Below are 13,521 nucleotides of genomic sequence, written 5' to 3'. Positions count from 1 at the left end.
ACCCGAACTACATAACAAACTTTTAATTGTCAGTTGATGGTGGTTGGACAGATTATGGAGACTGGGAACCTTGCACAAAAAGTTGTGGTACTGGAGAAAAAGTAAGAACTAGGACCTGCACTAAACCAACTCCGGCTAATGGTGGGAAAAATTGTGAAGGAAAATCTCAAGAAAAGACAACTTGTAATACAGCACCATGTCCAGGTTATACACCATTATTAAATATTAAGCCCTTCAATGATATCAAAATATATTATTTAAGTTTTAATTACTTGCACATATATTAGAGATGACTTACATTTAAAGGTTTGTTACTTGAACTCTTTCAAAGATATTTTCAATACTGTAAGCTTCATCAAATACTTAGAGAAAATATACTGCATTTGGCATAGGTAATACATACGGAACTAAACAGTTCATCTCTCCATACTGTGATTGCTTAGCCTTTAGCTAGTACTCCTCGTACGATTCTTGAGGATAACAATTAATATGCGATATTCGGGTTCTATATTGAGACCAATAGTCGTCTGAGAGTTTCCATTTAAATTATAATCAACTCATGACATACTAGTAGGCAAAATCTCGAGGTTCTAACTATGCTATACTCTGGATAATGCACAGCTAAGTCATCTTACCTCACAATTACAGCAAAGTTAATAAACTAACATATTATGAAATAAAAAGTGCTTCTCATTCTTTCGAACACTTTATGATATTATGTCTACAATTTCAATCTTAAAGCGGAGTTTCAAAGTCAAACAAAAATAAATATGTTATGGTAATTTCTTTAAATATCTTTTATTCCTGTCTTTCGATTTTGCTACTGTGCTTTGTCTATTTGCTGTTTTGTTGTTCTTGTTTGTATATTTAATTTTTTGAATTGTTTTTATATTGATTAAGATGATAACACAAAGTTGACTGCTGTACCTCTGTTAACCTAGCTATATAACCAGGCTTATAACAATGCTTGTACCAAGTACGGAATATGACAGTTGTTATCCAATTGTTTGATAAGTTTGAGCTTTTGATTCTGCCATTTAAGTAGAATTTTACGTTTTGGATTTTTCTCGGAGTTCAGTATTTTAGGTTTTTTACTTTCTGCTACTCAGACTTTGAAAAACTCGACCATTGTCATGTCAGAAGGGTTATGTCAAAGAACGTCTCGATTTCACATCATTAGGTTTAGTACTTTGATAAAGTTTCGGATTTTAAACGCATATTTTGAAATTTCTGTTTTTTCGAGGGGGGCTATGTATCCTGTGGTCCTATCACTAGTTATGACTAAAGGCTTATCCCTTCATGAATTTGTTTTTTAAGTTAAACATATTTTCAGATTAATGCTTGCGATAAAACATAAAAAATACCTGACATTACCAATGCGTGACCGACACAGACACTGACATTTACCATTTGATTTTTAATTTCATTTTCAACTAATTTGATTGTGAGTTGAATATTTGACATTGATACTCTTTATCAATTTTTATAGACTTATAATTGGTATGAAGTATACATCTATATTTTCCTTCATGATTTGAAAAAAATTTGTTTTGTATATATATATAAATATGATATAATTTCATTTGTCAGTTGATGGTGGTTGGTCAGAATACGGAGACTGGAAACCTTGCTCTAAAAGTTGTGGTTCTGGAATGCGTGTAAGATCTAGAACCTGCACTAATCCTACTCCAGCTAATGGTGGAAAGTTATGTGAAGGAAAAGCAAAAGAAAGGACACCTTGCAATACAGCACCATGTCCAGGTTATACACCATTATTAAATATTTAGGCACTTCAATGATATCAGAATAGATTATTTAAGTTTTAATTACTTGCAGAGATATCAGAGATGACTTTCATTTAAAGGTTTGTTACATGAACTCTTTAAAATATATTTTCATAACTGTAGACTTAGTCACTTACTTAGAGAAAATACACTGCATTTGGCATAGGTAATACATACGAAAGTAAACAGCTCATCTCTGCATATTGTGGCTTATTAGCCTTAAGCTAGTACTCCTTTTACGATTCTTGGAGATAACAATTAAACAGCATTTTATTGGTTCCCTATTGAGACCAATAGTCATCTGAGAGTTTCTGTTTTGATAATAATCAACTCATGACATACTAGTTGGCAAAATCTTATTGTTCTAACTGTGCTATACTCTGGATAATGCACAGCTTAGTCATCTTACTTCACAAATACAAAAAAATATAATAAATTAACATATTTATCGTACTTTATCAAATTATGACCTTGCTCTAAAAGTTATTAGACAATGAAATAATCTATGAATAAAATAAAGAAAAACAACTCATTGTGTCACATGTTTGTTTGCTTTCTCTCAATTAAATACGTCTCAAATAAACCTTTCCTTTGTCTTGAACCATACACAGAACCTGAAAATTCACCACAAGAAACACAGCCTCCAATACCACCATCAGCCACACCTCAAGTACAGCCAACACCAGCACCCGAACCTCAAGTACAGCCAACACCAGCACCCGAACCTCAAGTACAGCCAACAACAGCACCCGAACCTCAAGTACAGCCAACACCAGCACCCGAACCTCCAGAATCTCCATCAGAAGGTAATATAATAATTTGATGTTCTGAAGGTAAACGATTGACTTATATTACTAGCTTTGACTGTTTCTATAACTTGGTATCCGACGGTCCAACAAAACGTAAGTTTTATCCACTTAAAGTTGTGGCTCTGGAATGCGTGTAAGAACTAGAACCTACACTAATCCTACTCCAGCTAATGGTGGAAAGTTATGTGAAGGAAAAGCAAAAGAAAGGACACCTTGCAATACAGCACCATGTCCAGGTTATACACCATTATTAAATATTTAGGCACTTCAATGATATCAGAATAGATTATTTAAGTTTTAATTACTTGCAGAGATATCAGAGATGACTTTCATTTAAAGGTTTATTACATGAACTCTTTAAAATATATTTTCATAACTGTAGACTTAGTCACTTACTTAGAGAAAATACACTGCATTTGGCATAGGTAATACATACGAAAGTAAACAGCTCATCTCTGCATATTGTGGCTTATTAGCCTTAAGCTAGTACTCCTTTTACGATTCTTGGAGATAACAATTAAACAGCATTTTATTGGTTCCCTATTGAGACCAATAGTCATCTGAGAGTTTCTGTTTTGATAATAATCAACTCATGACATACTAGTAGGCAAAATCTTATTGTTCTAACTGTGCTATACTCTGGATAATGCACAGCTAAGTCATCTTACTTCACAAATACAAAAAAATATAATAAATTAACATATTTATCGTACTTTATCAAATTATGACCTTGCTCTAAAAGTTATTAGACAATGAAATAATCCATGAATAAAATAAAGAAAAACAACTCATTGTGTCACATGTTTGTTTGCTTTCTCTCAATAAAATACGTCTCAAATAAACCTTTCCTTTGTCTTGAACCATACACAGAACCTGAAAATTCACCACAAGAAACACAGCCTCCAATACCACCATCAGCCACACCTCAAGTACAGCCAACACCAGCACCCGAACCTCAAGTACAGCCAACACAAGCACCCAAACCTCAAGTACAGCCAACACCAGCACCCGAACCTCCAGAATCTCCATCAGAAGGTAATATAATAATTTGATGTTTTGAAGGTAAACGATTGACTTATATTACTAGCTTTGACTGTTTCTATAACTTGGTATCCGACGGTCCAACAAAACGTAAGTTTTATCCACTTAAAGTTGTGGTTCTGGAATGCGTGTAAGAACTAGAACCTACACTAATCCTACCCCAGCTAATGGTGGAAAATAATGTGAAGGGAAATAAAAAGAAAGAACACTTTGCAATACAGCACCATGTCCAGGTTAATCACCTTTATTCCGGAATTCCGTCATTCCGCAACAAACCATTATACAGAGTTTTTTTTCTAAATGCCTTCAGATATTGGGCTGATTTTTGGTATGAGAGTTAACCATGACGAGTTACAGATCAACGTTAAGATTCGTTCCGCTCCGCTAACGTTTGCTGAAATTATGGGCTTTGGACTTTGATAAATTGTTGAAAATCATAGTTATACAGACTTTTTTTCTAAACGCTTTCAGACATTGGGCTGATTTTTGGTATATGAGTTACTGATGATGAGTCACAGATAAGTTTAAGTTTTGTTCCACTCCCCTAATTAGTGCCATAATTTAGAGTTTACAACTTTGAAAATTGTTCAAAATCACAGTTATACAGATTTTTTTTCTATACCCCTCCAGATTTTGAGCTGATATTTGATATGTGAGACTTCCATCATGTTTGTGTCCACATGTGTTATTGAAATTGCAGATTTTTCAAATTTTTGAGATGGGGCATTCGCGTCGCTTTGACACATCTAGTTTTTAAATTATTACTACTCCTAAATCCTTTTTTACAGATAAGGATAAAAAATGTCTTACATTTAAAGGTTTGTTTCTTTAACTTTTTTCAGAAATATTTTTAATACTGTAAGTTACATCAGAGAGCGCTTTAAGTTACTCATCCGTTTAGAAATTATGATGCATGTGTCACTTTTTATCACACAGTTAGCGAAAATATACTGCCTACGGAAGTAATTAGCACATGTCTGCATACTGAGACTGATTAGCCAGTAACAAGCTATCCTTGTTGAATTAGGAATGTTACACTTCATCAGCGTTCTGTTCGACTCCCTATTATCCACCAGTCGTTTGAGAGGTTTAATTGATAATTTACTTATTATATAGGCAAAATCACATTGTTCTAACTGTAATCTGGATAATGCAGGATTAAGTTACATGACCTGGTAATTAAAGCAAAGTATATAAATTACCATCCTTTATCCTATGTCGTTTCAAATTATGAATAAGAAAGTGCTTCTCATTTCTTCGAACACTTTATGATATTATGTCTACAATGTAAATCTTAAATCAGAGTTTCCATGTCAAATAAAAAAAATATACTATGGCAATTTCTATAAATATCCAAATAGCTGAAACCTGATTTGGACTCCTTTTAGACTGAATTTAGTCTTAAGATCATCTTTCTTCGAGTAATCTTCTTCTAAGCAAATTCTTGGTGGAATATAAAATCAAATAATCTATATTCAATAAGCCCTTCATTTGTTTAATGTTTGCATACAGGGAATTAAAAGTTCATGAAATGGAGCTAAAACTGTATGAGATTCGGTTTATACGTCAATAAGATGGAACTCAAACGACAAAAAACACCTAATATAAAAAGACACATATGTGATATGCTTGCCAATAATTGAACTGTCCACAAGAGATCAAATGACTTAGAAATTTAAAATAAACTTATTGAAAGTAACTAAAAGTGGCCACCAATAGACAGGTGTCTAAACAATTGTCAAGTTCTTAATCGTTTATGTCGGTTCAAATGTGCACTTGGAGCTTATGTTGTCATATTATTTACCTTGCCGACTTAAAATAAACTTTGATCTTATTTTATCATCACGAGAAATATCAAAATTGTGAATAAATTAAACAGAAACAATCAAAGATCTGTCATTAAGGGCATACGATACAGTTACAGGGAAGGTAATAACGTTGCTAACGTAAATTGTTATTTTCGCGACGTCAACCTAAGACTTTTCGGGAAAAGATTCAGTTTCCGACCGAATTTTATCATTCAGTCTTATTTAACTTGAAAACGAGTTCATGGGCCCCTCTTTTTTAAAATACCAGTTGGTTTGATTACGCGAGAAGATTATGTGTGCCAATTTTCATAAAAACGAAAATAGTGCATTTTTTTTAATCTGATAAATATACAGCAAAAATTATGTTTTTTTTTTTCTACATTGATGAACATTTGATAAATACGAGTTATTTCTGAATAAAAAATGTATGAATTTTTTAGATACTTATAAAATACAGAAATTACAAAATATTTCACAAAAAACAATTTCTGTTTATCTTTTAAAAGTTATGTCTTTCTTTCGATAGGGAAAATGCGGCCACAAATCCGAAATTTTGAGCAAACATGCAAAATTTCGACCTCATTTTACTCAAAAAGTAGCACATGAAGGTATATTTTTTATTACATATTTGATTTAATCAGGTAAAAAAAAGACTTTACGGAATTTTTTATCAAAATGTAAAATACGGGATCAAAGCTGTATCGTATGCCCTTAAATACCACAAGTCCTCATATACTACTCTAACAATTTAAATGAAACCAAGAATATGACACAAAGTTACCGGTAACACTTAAAGTCACCAATTATTTATTACTTAAATGTGCATTTACCCTTCTTTACTCTGATGGAAAACTTTCCCTGGAGCCGTGGATTGAATATTGTCCTAAATTTTCCAACACGTTCATGTAAATTGATGAAAAAAACAAGTCATTTTATCTAAAGTTGTAAAATAATTTATGATATATTGTGGCATCCATATTGTAAGCTATGTAGGTTAGTTGCTTTTGTTCGCAGTAGAGAAGGTAATACTAATAATACAGTTCAATCAGGGCATTATTTATGTTATACATCCTAATGTTGACCTAAGTTCTACAGATTTATATTTGAATTTAAATTAAGTATATATCTTGTGTTCAATGTAAAGAGAGATTAACTGGTGCAGTCGCCTTTTTTTTCATTTTCTATACATAAAATAGTTAGCACTGATGTGCATCTCTGTCCAACATCAAAAACTACCTCGGAATACGGTATTTTTGTTAATTTACTGTCTACTAGATCAATTAGACTAGGCAAATAAAGCATTCGTCATTTTATCTTAGGTTGTAACAAAGTATATGGCATGCATATTGTTAACCATGAAGTTCAGTTAGTTCTGTTTGCCTTAAAGCAGATAATACAGTCCAGTCAGTACAATTTCCATGTTGTTCATCTAGATATTGACATCTTTACTACAGACTTATATTTAAATTCATATTTTTTTATTTATGTAAATATCTTTATATCAGCGTAAAGAGAGAATCACAGCTTCACTCGATTTGTTTGCCATAAATTTGAAAATATTTGAATTAAACACTAAACAGAAATTTTTCGTCCAGTTGTCTGAAGTATTTGGATCTGACAGAAAGTTGACTAATTTCTGTTTTATCCTTCGCATTTAAAACATATTTTACTACTCCGTTTGACTGTCATGTTGTACGTATGTTATTTCTATATACTGAAACGGTTTCAATCAACAGTTTTACATCAACTTTTGATCCGTGATGCACAAACTAATTGATTAATATTTTTTTATACAACTGATGTATATTCATTTCGTCTGGCTTGTTTTTGAGTGAGATTTGAATGAAGATGAACATGTTCCGTTTGTGTTTCTGAATATCAATTATATACAGTTGATTGCATCTAGCCATTGCACAATGTTTTGTTATGTACTGTTTGCATCATTGTTATTTAAAATCTTTTCTTGAGTATAATTTTACGTCAATATTAAGTCTTATCATTTTACATTTATTTTTATTTCTTAACAGAAATGGACCTGTTTTTGTACTGCTATGAGTTACAATTTATGACAAAAATCAGCAAAGACCCATCGAAACAACATCTGATACACAAATTTAATAATACTTTTAGATATTTGGATGATATTTTGGCTCTTAATAATGACGACTTCAGTATGTATTCTAAAGAAATTTATCCTGTTGAACTTACTTTGAATAAAGCTAATACTAACAATGACCACGGCCCTTTCCTCGATCTTGATTTATATATATATCATTAACGGAAAGCTTAATACTAAAATTTATGATAAAAGAGATGATTTCTCATTTCCTATCGTAAAATATATCTTTTTAAGATGGTGCCGTTCCTTGTCACCATCTTACGTTGTTTATATATCTCAACATGTACGATTCGTTCGTGTATGTAACAATGTTTTAGATTTTAACGAGAGAAATTTATGTATTACTGAAAAGTTATTACACCAGGATTTTCGATATCACAAACTAGTCAAAGCATTTACTTAATTTTATCATCGGTATAAGGACATCATTCGGAAATATAGCTCAACATGCAGACTTCTTATATGTTCAGGTATTTCACATCCAATATTTTATGGAAATATTCTTTATAAAGCACAAAAATGTCAGTATTCACCTCAGAAGCTAACAAAACCTTTAAATAGACTTATTAAAAAGGGATATAGTTACGATACTGTTGTCAGGTCATTAAAGATTGATTATTTTGGTGTTAATATTGATTCACTTATAGGGTCTTTGCATCGGAACTAAACACATGTATTATTAATAAACCAGTTGTTGACATGACACGGGTTATGTTCTTCTCATATATGTTATGATGGTATGATACTAATCACGGGGAGGATTGTGCCTGATATTTATATGATGAAGACATAATTTTTTAATCAGTTTAATTGAGGTCTGGAGCTGGCATGTCAGTTAAATGCTAGTAGTCTGATGTTATTTATGTATTATTGTCATTTTGTTTATTTTCTTTGGTTACATCTTCTGACATCAGACTCAGACTTCTCTTGAACTGAATTTTAATGTTCGTATTGTTATGCGTTTACTTTTCTGCATTGGCTAGAGGTATAGGGGGAGGGTTGAGATCTCACAAACATGTTTAACCCCGCCGCATTTTTGCGCCTGTCCCAAGTCAGGAGCATCTGGCCTTTGTTAAACTTGTATTATTTTAACTTTTAGTTTCATGTGTACAATTTGGAGTTATGTATGGCGTTCATTATCACTGAACTAGTATATATTTGTTTAGGGACCAGCTGAAGGACGCCTGCGGGTGCGGGAATTTCTCGTTGCATTGAAGACCTGTTGGTGACCTTCTGCTGTTGTCTGCTCTATGGTCGGGTTGGTTGTTGTCTCTTTGGCACATTCCCCATTTCCATTCCTTATTTTATATACAATCATATTTTTGTAGAAATTACAAGTCCACCAGAAGAAGAAGATCCATTTGGACCTAAGTTTCCATGGACACCTGGAAAAATCCCAGAGTCTGATGGTAATTATTTGATCACAATTTGATGAGAAACAAATGAACGGAAGTAATTTGATAGATAGTAAGAATATAAAATCCTCAATGTTTAAGTATATATTTCCCAAGTGACCTCTTTGTTCATGCCATTGTCTACATCACAACTAAATTTTTTTTTGGCATTTACATTAGTCGGGGACTTTTAAAACGTAAACCATTGGAAGCAATACAGATAAAACAGTAGTACACCACTGCTCAAAATTCATAAATCGGTTGAGAGGAAACGAATCCTGAGGGAACAGGTAAACTGTTAGAGGAAAACAACGAAACCACAGAAACACTGAAGATAAACTTAAAATACGGGAGGTTATATATGCTCAAAAGGGAAAAAAAAAGAACAACCATATCCATCGAATGTACATTCTGTCTTGCAGGTGAAATATTTACTTTCAAGTTTGATATATTTCCAAAAGATATTTCAAAAGAATATGTTGATCATTTTAGTTTTCGTCAACTACTGATACCACATAAATATTTTACTACCTTTCATAACGATTTGAAGTGATATTTGATGTAGTCTATACGATATTTACACTATACAAATCCTATCAATGTATATAAGTATGGTATACGTTTCGTGTTGTATATATTATATCATTTAATGATAGCACAATTGATTTGCAGATCTTCTGGTATGCACTCTTCTTGCCAAAAACCGTGCGAGTTTATTTGATGGATCTTATACAAACATTGGTGATCCTAATAAGGCATGTAGCTACAAGGCACCATTGACTAGCTATTTTGATTCTTATGAGGAATGCAGTTTTGATGTATCAGTTAGCATGGGAATTGCAACAAATGAGAAAATGAGATATTTGAAATACTCCACACCCGAAGAAGTTATTCTTAATATAAGAGGTTACAAAATTGTTATGGGACAGGATAACAGTGTAAAGGTAAGTTACAATTCACCGTTTCAGAATCTAATGCATTCTGGGTAGTGTTTTCAAAAGCGTACACTGAAACGTTATGATATTGGTTTAAAACGTTCAAAACAATGGAAATTTAACAAATGACGTAATTAAGTCTCCCAAACAAAGTTTGGAGACTTATTGTTTTTGCTCAGTTGTTATTATTTTTATTATTCTTCTTCTTCTTCCGCCGCTTTAAAAAATGAACTTGTCCGCAGCGTTTCTCCAAAACCGCTTGTCAGATTGACTTAGGATTTCATAAAATGGTAGACTAATATGTCTAGGTGAGCCATCAATCTTTCGTTTGTGCATTGGGGTCTATTAAGGGGTGTTTTGGGGGGTAGAAAGCAGGGAGGGTTTTACTATAGAACCCTATGGGATTTTATTTTCAAATTTTTTTAAATGAATATAACTTGAAAACTATAAGTGATAGATACATGCAGTCTTCAGAAATGATTATAGGACAATAAAATAAATCACATGAAATATAGGGGGATGCCCTGGGGGTCACCCCCACCCCGTTCAATTTGAGAATGTACTATTATCTTGTAAACAGTCCAGATCCCCACCCCTAAACCATATATATTCTTATAGGGGACAATAAAACAAATCAAATGAAATAAATGGGAAGTCCCTAGGGGGTCACCCCACCCCCTCTTGTTTGAAAACTTGTAAACGGTCCAGATCCCCACCCCTAAACCATATATATTCTTGTAGGGGACAATAAAACAAATCAAATGAAATAAAAGGGAAGTCCCTAGGGGGTAACCCCAACCCCTCTTGTTTGAAAACTTGAAAACGGTCCAGATCCCCACCCCTAAACCATATATATTCTTGTATGGGACAATAAAACGAATCACATAAAATTAGATGGAAGTTCCTGGGGGTCACCCCCACCCCGTTCAATTTGAGAATGTACTATTATCTTGTAAACGGTCCAGATCCCCACCCCTAAACCATATATTTTCTTGTAGGGGACAATAAAACAAATCAAATGAAATGTAGGTAAAGTCCCTGGGGGTCACCACCACCCCCTCCTGTTTGAAAACTTGTAAATGGTGGAGATCCCTACTCGTAAGCCATATATATTCTTGTATGGGACAAAAAATCAAATCAAATGAACATGGGACCATATGAATGGGGAGTTATCGGAGCTTTGTTTGGGAGACTTCGTAACAGCATCCTGTTACAATTACTTCTTGTTTTATTATAATTTTGGTGTACGAACAATGAGATTTTCCATAGTCCTTTAGATTCTGAAAAGCCGAAATATAAGCAGTAACGAACTTCACTGCATTTTTAATCTTATACTTTCCCTGGAAAGATTGGCAGTTCAGTTCATGACTGATGTTGCTCTAAATTTTCTCAAGAACTTTTCATAAAGTGATAATAGGGGCTTGAGGGGGGGGGTAAAAATATCCCAGTTTGTATTATTGAATGCATTAATGCACAGTAAAAGATTATAAAGCATCGCAATAGAATATTTTAGCACATCACTTATTTCTTAGTTTATTGTTGCAAAACAAATTATACAAAATAATATAAAATAAAGTTTGCTCATATAAGAAGTAAATCCCTAATTATTGTGTTCTAAAGAACAAATATAGAATATCTGAAAGATAAGAACTTGTGTAACAATTACGAGTAACGGGTTATTCTTACGCAAAATCAAATAATTAATTTTCTGAAATAATATGATTATTTAGTCCTTTAAAAAAGCAATGCAACTTATTATACAATCGCTGAATAAAGACAGCAAGTTAAGATAAGAAAGGGAAGAGCAAAACATTTTGATCCACCACATTCGGAGGTTAAAAGAACTTGATTATTTTCAAATTCAAAGGGCAGTTGTCTCGGGGATACTTTTCTTTTCTTTTGAATACCCATCCTCTTCTCTGAATTTCAATTGTTCATTTATTACTGATTAGTTTAAAGCAATAATCATAATATAGACAAATAATTGGAGATTTTTTTAAATACAATGTCAGTCTCCAGTTAATTGGCGCCCAACATACCAAACCACAATAAGATAGGACTAGAGGTCATTATTAACCAAGGTAACAAACACTTTGGAAAGGCTCGTGAACATGTTTCTATCATCTATAAACTGACAAGGTACAGCCCGCATATCGTATGCCATTACGAAACTTCTTATTTGCCTTTTATTAACTGGGTTTTCGTGCACCTAGAAAAAAGTAAAATCACAAAAATACTGAACTCCGAGGAAAATTTAATCGTAAAGTCCCTAATCACCAAAAAATAGATCATTGAAATTTTCTAACACATTTGTGCTTTTAGCACTAATTCAGAAAAAAATCTGAACAAAATAACCTATTTGTTATTCAGGTGAATGGTGCGGACATCCAGCTACCATATAAAAATGATGGCAATTATCTTTTCATCACTTATATTGGAGGAAGATTACAGTTGTCACATATATGTGGTTTGATTGTTTTGTTTAATAGACATGCTGTAGATGTTTTGGTCTCTAAAACATACGCTGAAACTCTGGATGAATCACCTATTTGTGGAAACAGTAAAAAACATACGGAATTTGTACCAAAAACCATTGAGTAAGGATTTTACAATAGTGTTTGTAGTTTAGAAGCAAAACTGGCAGATTTGTATTGGCTTTGGTTTTGACACCCCTAGAAAAATTAAAAGTAAATCCACAAAAATACCAAACTCCGAGGAAAATTCAAAATAGAAATACTCTTATCAATTGGTAAAATCTGAAGCTCAAAAACATCAAACAATGGATAACAACTGTCATATTCCTGACTTGATACAGGCATTTTTTGATATTCTAGCATACAAAAAATATCCAACACGTCATTGACATATAACCGTAAAAATTTGTTACCACTAAAAAATTATCAAAAGAAACTAGAACGATTTGTTTAATCCTGGTTTCGATGGTACGTTTATTAAAATAAGCAGTCAAAACCCATTATTAGAAATATAGGTTGCTGTAGTTTAAAGATTGCATATAGCAACGTCATCAAAGAAAATATAAGACATCACATTTTTTTAATTTCAGGAATTTTTGTTGTTGTTAAAACATATGGTTTAAGGAAACACTATTATAATACTAGTAATATAGTTATAAATCGATTTGCTCGGAATCGGTTTCAGCCAGTGGTATAATTCTCAAACCATTTCCCCTATAGTTGTTTTACAAAATTTTTTTAAATGTTCAACCAATCATTGTTAACGAAAAACGTTGAAAACACGCAATATTTCGCTAGACAAATTAAACTAACTTTATCAAGCGTGTATTTATCCAGGCGAAATCGGATGTAGATGATAAGCAACTCTTGTAGCTCAATGTACATGTTGCATATGAATTTAGTTGTCTTGTAAAAAAATCCTAATTTGGATGAATTTCAAGATTATTTATAAATTGGTGATTGAAGTTTTAACGTCCATTGGCCAATATTACAGAATAAAAAGGACGATGCTGTGTATTAAATTATTCTTAAGCATGATATGATATATAAATATATATATTACTAGAACACACCCGTGATATCGCGGGTCCGTGACTGAATTAAAGTATATAACTATGCGCAAGCCTTATCTTAGTATTAGTACTGTCATCTGAGAA

At 32.7% G+C, this 13,521-nt stretch overlaps 1 protein-coding gene across 1 annotated transcript in view; it reads left to right on the top strand.

Moving 5' to 3' along the window:
* LOC143067842 (uncharacterized) overlaps positions 1-13,521 on the top strand; it is a 97,929-nt gene that overhangs the window by 58,882 nt on the left and 25,526 nt on the right. Inside the window, exons 35-41 of the mRNA XM_076241423.1 lie at positions 34-204; positions 1,591-1,761; positions 2,396-2,590; positions 3,464-3,628; positions 8,890-8,970; positions 9,628-9,899; positions 12,261-12,487. Of these exons, the coding sequence (XP_076097538.1) occupies positions 34-204; positions 1,591-1,761; positions 2,396-2,590; positions 3,464-3,628; positions 8,890-8,970; positions 9,628-9,899; positions 12,261-12,487 (1,282 nt within the window). The remainder of the gene's footprint in view (positions 1-33; positions 205-1,590; positions 1,762-2,395; positions 2,591-3,463; positions 3,629-8,889; positions 8,971-9,627; positions 9,900-12,260; positions 12,488-13,521) is intronic.

The sequence above is a fragment of the Mytilus galloprovincialis genome, chromosome 3, assembly GCF_965363235.1.
Source record: "Mytilus galloprovincialis chromosome 3, xbMytGall1.hap1.1, whole genome shotgun sequence".
Lineage (NCBI taxonomy): Eukaryota > Metazoa > Mollusca > Bivalvia > Mytilida > Mytilidae > Mytilus > Mytilus galloprovincialis.
This window is presented reverse-complemented; position numbering and strand designations above follow the sequence as displayed.